Source organism: Bubalus bubalis, chromosome 22 (genome assembly GCF_019923935.1).
Source record: "Bubalus bubalis isolate 160015118507 breed Murrah chromosome 22, NDDB_SH_1, whole genome shotgun sequence".
NCBI lineage: Eukaryota > Metazoa > Chordata > Mammalia > Artiodactyla > Bovidae > Bubalus > Bubalus bubalis.
The window spans coordinates 40,903,880-40,912,404 of NC_059178.1; the positions used below are offsets into that span (position 1 = coordinate 40,903,880).

General features: G+C 43.4%; 1 protein-coding gene across 1 annotated transcript; it reads right to left on the bottom strand.

Annotated features, from left to right (window-relative positions):
- Nucleotides 1–345: 345 nt before the first annotated feature.
- Nucleotides 346–2,594, bottom strand: LOC123465293 (non-histone chromosomal protein HMG-17-like). Its single transcript, XM_045164058.1, has 2 exons — nucleotides 2,229–2,594; nucleotides 346–520 (listed from the first exon to the last, which is right to left on the bottom strand). Exons 1-2 carry the CDS (start codon nucleotides 2,414–2,416, stop codon nucleotides 484–486), a joined length of 225 nt encoding a protein of 74 aa, XP_045019993.1. The 5' UTR covers nucleotides 2,417–2,594; the 3' UTR covers nucleotides 346–483.
- Nucleotides 2,595–8,525: the final 5,931 nt, after the last annotated feature.

The window sequence follows — 8,525 nt, forward strand, 5'->3', positions numbered from 1 at the left end:
AGGGGTCAGGTTCCAATAGGTCTCTGGGTTTAGGGGAGTAAAGTCTATGGTATAGGTGGAGAGGGAGAAGAGGACATAAAAACTAATTTAAATTTTCCACACCACAAAGCCCTCGTACCACGGTGGCGAATGTGTGTCAACATCAAGGAATCGCTCCTTCCTAAGAAGTGATTCCTAAGAAGCGATTCCTGAGAAGGAATCGCTCCTTCCAAGAGGAAGTCTCCCAAAATGAGATGGGAAAGTTTTCTTTTTTCCCCATGTCAATCCAGCTTCTGTTAATGACATGTGCCCTTCCCCAAAAAAACCAATGGAGTTTCCTGTGTGCTAACAACCTAGTTTTAAAAAAAGTAAAATAAAATTCTGCATTTTTATAAAACTTGATTTAAAAAATAGTATTTCAAGCTGTACAATCAGCAGAAGTACACAGTTATCAGAAATGCACACACTTCCCCTGGCATCTCAAGCATCATCAGCTTTCCATGCCTAATCTATTTGGGCATCTCCATTGTCTGCAGGCTTACTTCCATCCTAGAATATGGGCAGGATGGTGGAGTAGAAGGACGTGTGCTCATCTTCTCCTGTGAGAACTCCAAAATTACAACTCGCTGCTGAACAACCATTGAAAAGAAAATGTTGGATCCCACCAAAAAAAGATGCCCCACATCCAAGGGCAAAGGAGAAGCCCCAGCAAGATGGTTCAGTTCAGTCACTAAGTCATATCCGACTCTTTGCGACCCCATGAATCGCAGCACACTAGGCCTCCCTGTCCATCACCAACTCCTGGAGTTCACTCAAACTCACATCCTTCAAGTCAGTAATGCCATCCAGCCATCTCATCCTCTGTCGTCCTCTTCTCCTCCTGCCCCCAATCCCTCCCAGCATCAGAGTCTTTTCCAATGAGTCAACTCTTCGCATGAGGTGGCCAAAGTACTGGAGTTTCAGCTTTAGCATCATTCCTTCCAAAGAAATTCCAGGGCTGATCTCCTTCAGAATGGACTGGTTGGATCTCCTTGCAGTCCAAGGGACTCTCAAGAGTCTTCTCCAACACCACAGTTCAAAAGCATCAATTCTTTGGCAAGATGGTAGGAGGGTAGAAATCACATTTAGAATCAAACCCCATACCCACTAGAGACACTCAGAGGACTCAAACAAAACCTTGTGCGCACCAGGACCCAGAGACCCCACAGAGACTGAACCAGAACTCTGTTTGAGTCTCCTGCGGAGGTGCAGGACTGCAGTGTCCTGCCGCAGGGGCAGGGGATCTCGGGGCAGAGCTCTGGGTCACACAGCCTGTGGCATAAGCCCACTTGGAGGAGGTTACCATTAACCCCACCAGAGAGTCACGGAGCAAACAACCCACAAACTGCAGAATAATCATACCTAAGAAATGATCACACTGTTAAAAAAGTTCTAGGATCCACAACAGATTTCCCAACCTGGGGATCTGGCAGAGGGACTAAGAACCCCCAGGGAATTTGACTTTGGAGGCCAGTGGGATTTGATTACAGAACTTACACAGGACTGGGGAAACAGACTCTTGGAGGGCACAAACAAAACCTTGTGCGCACCGGGACCCAGGAGAAAGGAGCAGTGACCCCACAGAGGCTGACCCAGACTTGCCTGTGAGTGTCCAGGAGTCTCCGGTGGAGGCGTGGGTCGGCGGTGGCCTGCTGCAGGGCCGGTGACGCTGAATGTGGCAGTGCAGCCCCAGGAGCTTTGGAAAGAGGTTGTCATTTTCTTCACTACCTCCACCATAATTTGGTCTCAGGCCAAACAGGGGAACAGAGCCCTGCCCATCAACAGAAAATTGGATTAAAGATTTATTGAGCATGGCCCCACCCACCAGAACAAAACCCAGTTTCCCCAAAGTCAGTCTCTTTCATCAGGAAGCATCCATAAGCCTCTTATCCTTATCCTTCAGAGGGCAGACGGAATGAAAACCACAATCACAGAAAACGAATCAAACTGATCACATGGACCACAGCCTTGTCTAACTCAATGAAACTATGAGCCATGCCATGTAGGGCCACTCAAGACGGATGGGTCATGGTGAGGCGTTCTGACAAAATATGGTCCACTGGAGAAGGGAATGGCAAACCACTTCAGTATTCTTGCCTTGAGAACCCCATGAACAGTACAAAAAGGCAAAAAGATATGACACTGCAGCTGGCGTGCTGCAGTCCATGGGGTCACAAAGAGTCAGACACGGCTGAGTGACTGAACTGAACTGATTCCCATCCTTGCCAGCTTTCCGCTTTTTCAATTTGGGTCCCTTCCTTGCAGGGTCCTTTTTAGGCTTGGACTCTGGCATTGGAGGGGCAGGTTTAGCAGATAACCTTGCAGACCTTCTCTGTGGGTCATCCTTCACCTTGGCTTTATCTTCTTTAGCATCCCCTTCAGCCTTTCTCTTGGGCATAGTGGCGACGGTGGCGAGATGTAGGTGTTGGACATCAGGATGCAGTGGTGCAGAGGCTCCGGTTGGCCCAAGGGTTGCTCTTGCCTGTTCTTCTAATTACAAGTTTCTATGCACCTAATATCAGAGCTTCAAAATAACCTTAAGCAAAACTAACAGAACTGAAGGGAGAAATAAGCAAACCTACAATCACAGTGAAAGATTTTAAGACTCTGCTCTTGATAACTGATTGAACTAGACACAAAAACTCAGTAAATACATAGAATATCTTTAAAATGCTATAGTCCAGGGATTGGTGAATTATGGTCTATGACCAAATCCCATGAATAAAGTTTTATTGGAAAATAGCTACATCCATTTGTTTATGTAATGTTTATGGCTTTCTATGGCTGTTTTCCTAGAACTGAGTAGATGGAACAGATCCAAATGGCTTGAAAAACCTAAAAATACTTACTACCTAGCCCTTCACAGGAAATTTTGCTAACTTCTTACTTTTCTAGAGTGTTCATGATTGCTTCTTGGAACATTTGTATGATAGGTGCTTTAAAATTGTTTTCAGATCATTCCAACATCTATGTCAATCTCAGTTTTGAAGTCTGTTGATCTTTTTTGCCTTGTGAGTTGAGATTTTCCTGGTTTTTTAACATATCAAGTAATTTGTTATTGTCTCCTGGAATATTTTAATATTATGTAATGAGACTCTAGATCTTCTGTAAATTCTATGAAGAATAGACATATATCTGTCTTAGGCAAAAGACTTGCTTAGGTTTGGGCTTCAAGTTCACTCTGCCTTCCATGGGTTGTCGTTCAAATGTAAATTAAGTTTTCAAAGCCCTTGCAGTCCCATCTGGATAGATCCTGATTATGTACCATTCAGAGGTCACCTGGACCCTGGTTGATTGTATATTAATTCAGTTCTCAAAGTCGCAGATATACCGAACAGACCCAGGAACACACAGCCCACTGGTGAACCCAGAATTTCATATATAACTTTATGGGATTTTCCTGTAAAATTAAGAAAGAGTGCCTCCTCTCTCCACAATCTCCTCAGTATTTTCCAGTTCCCTATGGTTTCCCCTTTTATTTTATAGCCAGAAAGTGACCTCATTCTCACTTCTGTGCCTGCTCCCATCTTTGGTCAAGTGGCAGAAGACAGAAGCAATAGGGATTGGTCAAACTGGGGAGGAATGTTCCCCTTCCTCAGAGCGTTAGCTCCTGCTGGCTCTTGCCATGGCCTTTGCTGTTGTCACCACAGGAAGGCTTCAGGGCTGGGGTTCAAGGAAATGGGGAGAAGAAATAAAACATAGAGAATTCCACATTCTGTCTCTCTCTGGGTGTTAGGGGTTTCCTGATAATCAGACAGAGCTAAAGTGCTTCCCTGGAGCTCTGTCTACATGCATCCCAGACTACATCCCAGGCGTACATTCAGGCTAATAAATAACAAAGGAACACAAACAGTAAACTCACATCTAGTGCACTGGCGATTCAAGTCATCTTCTCCATTTAGCTGCTACTAGTCCATGGGGTATGGCAACCCACTCCAGTATTCTTGCCTGGAAAATCCCATGGATGGAAGAGCATGGTAGGCTACAGTCCAGATCAGATCAGTCGCTCAGTCATGTCCGACTCTTTGCGACCCCATGAATTGCAGCATGCCAGGCCTCCCTGTCCATCACCAACTCCCGGAGTTCACTCAGACTCACGTCCATCGAGTCAGTGATGCCATCCAGCCATCTCATCCTCTGTTGTCCCCTTCTCCTCCTGCCCCCAATCCCTCCCAGCATCAGAGTCTTTTCCAATGAGTCAACTCTTCGCATGAGGTGGCCAAAGTACTGGAGTTTCAGCTTTAGCATCATTCCTTCCAAAGGAATCCCAGGGTTGATCTCCTTCAGAATGGACTGGTTGGATCTCCTTGCAGTCTAAGGGACTCTCAAGAGTCTTCTCCAACACCACAGTTCAAAAGCATCAATTCTTCGGCGCTCAGCCTTCTTCACAGTCCAACTCTCAAATCCATACATGACCACAGGGAAAACCATAGCCTTGACTAGACAGAACTTTGTTGGCAAAGTAATGTCTCTGCTTTTGAATACGCTATCTAGGTTGGTCATAACTTTCCTTCCAAGGAGTAAGCGTCTTTTAATTTCATGGCTGCAGTCACCATCTGTAGTGATTTTGGAGCCCACAAAAATAAAGTCTGACACTGTTTCCCCATCTATTTCCCATGAAGTGATGGGACCAGATGCCATGATCTTTGTTTTCTAAATGTTGAGCTTTAAGCCAACTTTTTCACTCTCCACTTTCACTTTCATCAACAAGCTTTTTAGTTCCTCTTCACTTTCTGCCATAAGGGTGGTGTCATCTGCATATCTGAGGTTACTGATATTTCTCCCGGCAATCTTGATTCCAGCTTGTGTTTCTTCCAGTCCAGCGTTTCTCATGATGTACTCTGCATATAAGTTAAATAAACAGGGTGACAATATACAGCCTTGACGAACTCCTTTTCCTATTTGGAACCAGTCTGTTGGTCCATGTCCAGTTCTAACTGTTGCTTCCTGATCTGTATATAGGTTTCTCAAGAGGCAGATCAGGTGGTCTGGTATTCCCATCTCTTTCAGAATTTTCCACAATTTATTGTGATGCATACAGTCAAAGGCTTTGGCATAGTCAATAAAGCAGAAATAGATGTTTTTCTGGAACTCTCTTGCTTTTTCCATGATCCAGCGGATGTTGGCAATTTGATCTCTGGCTCCTCTGCCTTTTCTAAAACCAGCTTGAACATCAGGAAGTTCACGGTTCACATATTGCTGAAGCCCGGCTTGGAGAGTTTTGAGCATTACTTTACTAGCATGTGAGATGAGTGCAATTGTGCGGTAGTTTGAGCATTCTTTGGCATTGCTTTTCTTTGGGATTGGAATGAAAACTGACCTTTTCCAGTCCTGTGGCCACTGCTGAGTTTTCCAAATTTGCTGGCATATTGAGTGCAGCACTTTCACAGCATCATCTTTCAGGATTTGGAATAGCTCAACTGGAATTCCATCACCTCCACTAGCTTTGTTCGTAGTGATGCTTTCTAAGGCCCACTTGACTTCACATTCCAGGATGTCTGGCTCTAGGTCAGTGATCACACCATCGTGATTATCTGGGTCATGAAGACCTTTTTTGTACAGTTCTTCTGTATATTCTTGCCATCTCTTCTTAATATCTTCTGCTTCTGTTAGGTCCATACCATTTCTGTCCTTTATCGAGCCCATCTTTGCATGAAATGTTCCTTGGGTATCTCTGATTTTCTTGAAGAGATCCCTAGTCTTTCCCGTTCTGTTGTTTTCCTCTATTTTTGCATTGATCGCTGAGGAAGGCTTTCTTATCTCTCCTTGCTATTCTTTGGAACTCTGCATTCAGATGCTTATATCTTTCCTTTTCTCCTTTGCTTTTCACTTCTCTTCTTTTCACAGCTATTTGTAGGACCTCCTCAGACAGCCATTTTGCTTTTTTGCATTTCTTTTCCATGGGGATGGTCTTGATCCCTGTCTCCTGTACCATGTCACGAACCTCATTCCATAGTTCATCAGGCACTCTATCTATCAGATCTAGTCCCTTAAATCTATTTCTCACTTCCACTGTATAGTCATAAGGGATTTGATTTAGGTCATACCTGAATGGTCTAGTGGTTTTCCCTGCTTTCTTCAATTTCAGTCTGAATTTGGCAATAAGGAGTTCATGGTCTGAGCCACAGTCAGCTCCTGGTCTTGTTTTTGCTGACAGTATAGAGCTTCTCCATCTTTGGCTGCAAAGAATATAATCAATCTGATTTCGGTGTTGACCATCTGGTGATGTCCATGTATAGAGTCTTCTCTTGTGTTGTTGGAAGAGGGTGTTTGTTATGACCAGTGCATTTTCCTGGCAAAACTCTATTAGCCTTTGCCCTGCTTCATTACATATTCCAAGGCCAAATTTGCCTGTTACTCCAGGTGTTTCTTGACTTCCTACTTTTGCATTCCAGTCCCCTATAATGAAAAGGACATCTTTTTTGGGTGTTAGTTCTAATAGGTCCTGTAGGTCTTCATAGAACCGTTCAACTTCAGCTCCTTCAGCATTACTGGTTGGGGCATAGGCTTGGATTACTGTGATATTGAATGGTTTGCCTTGGAAATGAACAGAGATCATTCTGTTGTTTTTGAGATTGCATCCAAGTACTGCATTTTTGACTCTTTTGTTGACCATGATGGCCACTCCATTTCTTCTGAGGGATTCCTGCCCACAGTAGTAGATATAATGGTCATCTGAGTTAAATTCACCCATTCCAGTTCATTTCAGTTCTCTGATTCCTAGAATGTCGACATTCACTCTTGCCATCTCTTGTCCATGAGGTCGCAAAGAGTCGGACACAACTGAGCGACTTTCTCTCTTTCACTTTTCAGTCTATGGGGTTGCCAAGAGTTGGACATGACTTAGTGACTGAGCATGCACGCACATTCCCTTTCAGTCTTCCTATAGATGCTCTATGCATTCTATCTAGGTTTATACTAACATTCAGAGCAGGGACAGAATGGAGTGTGCTTGCTTGATCCTTACCCAAAAGAAGAGCTACAGTAGCAAAGATTAAAGAGAGGATATCACCACAGATTTTACAGATGTGAAATTAGACATACTACTTTAAATAATTTATGCCAATAAATTTGACAATTTAGATGAAATAGACAAACTGCTTAAGAGAAAACTTACCAAAAGTAACACAAAAGGAAATGGAATCTCTGAATAGCTTTATATATATTTTTCCTGAAGTATAATTTACTTTCAACATTATATTAGTTTCAGGTGTACAATATAGTGATTCCATATTTTTATTCATTACAAAATGATCACCACTATAAGTCTAATTACCATCTGTCAACAAAGTAGTCACAATATTATCAACTGTATTCCTTACGCTGTACATCACATGCCCATGATTTATTTATTTTATAACTGGAAGTCTGTATCTCTCTTAGAACCCTTGCCCTATTTCACCCATCTCCCTATTCCTTCCCTCTGGCAACTACTAGTTTGTTCTCTGTAGCTTATGAGTCTGTTCTGTTTTATATTTGTTCAATTGTTTTGCTTTATAGAGTCCATATAAGTGAAATCACACAGTATTGGCCTTTCTCTGTCTGACATTTCATTTACATAATACCCTCTAGGTCCTTCCATGTTGTCACAAATGGCAAGATTTCATTCTTTTTATGGCTGAATAATCTACAGTCCATGGGGCCGCAAAGAGTTGGACATGACTAGTACTCTTGCCTGGAGAATCCCGTGGATGGAGGAGCCTGGTGGGCTGCAGTCCATGGGGTTGCTAAGAGTCGGACAAGACTGAGTGACTTCACTTTCACTTTTCACTTCCATGCATTGGAGAAGGAAATGGCAACCCATTCCAGTGTTCTTGCCTGGAGAATCCCAGGGATGGGGGAGCCTGGTGGGCTGCCATCTATGGGGTCGCACAGAGTCGGACACGAATGAAGCGACTTAGCAGCAGCAGCAGCAGAGCGACTTTTTACTTCAGTGTCCCACTGTGTGTACATGTATGTGTCTGTCTGTCTGTGTGTATACCACATCTTCTTTATCCATTAATCTATCGATGGATGCTTGGTTTGCTTGCATATCTTGGCTATTGTAAATAATGCTACAATGAACTTTGGGGTGCATGTATTTTTTTCCAATCAGTGTTTTTGTCTGCTTTGAATAAATATCCAGAAGTGGAATTGCTGGATCATGTAGTAGTTCTCTTTTTAATTTTTTGAGTAAACTCCATATTTTTTCAACAGCGAATGTACCAAATCACATTACTACCAACAGTGTACAAGTGTTCCCTTTCCTCCACATTCTTGTTACTTATATTTTTCAGCGGTCATTCTGAGAGGTGTGAGGTGATATCTCATTGTGGTTTTTATTTGCATTTGCCCAGTGACTGGAGAAGGTGATGGCACCCCACTCCAGTACTCTTGCCTGGAAAATCCCATGGACGGAGGAGCCTGGTAGGCTGCAGTCCATGGGGTCGCTGAGGGTCAGACACGACTGAGCGACTTCACTTTCACTTTTCACTTCCACGCATTGGAGAAGGAAATGGCAACCCACT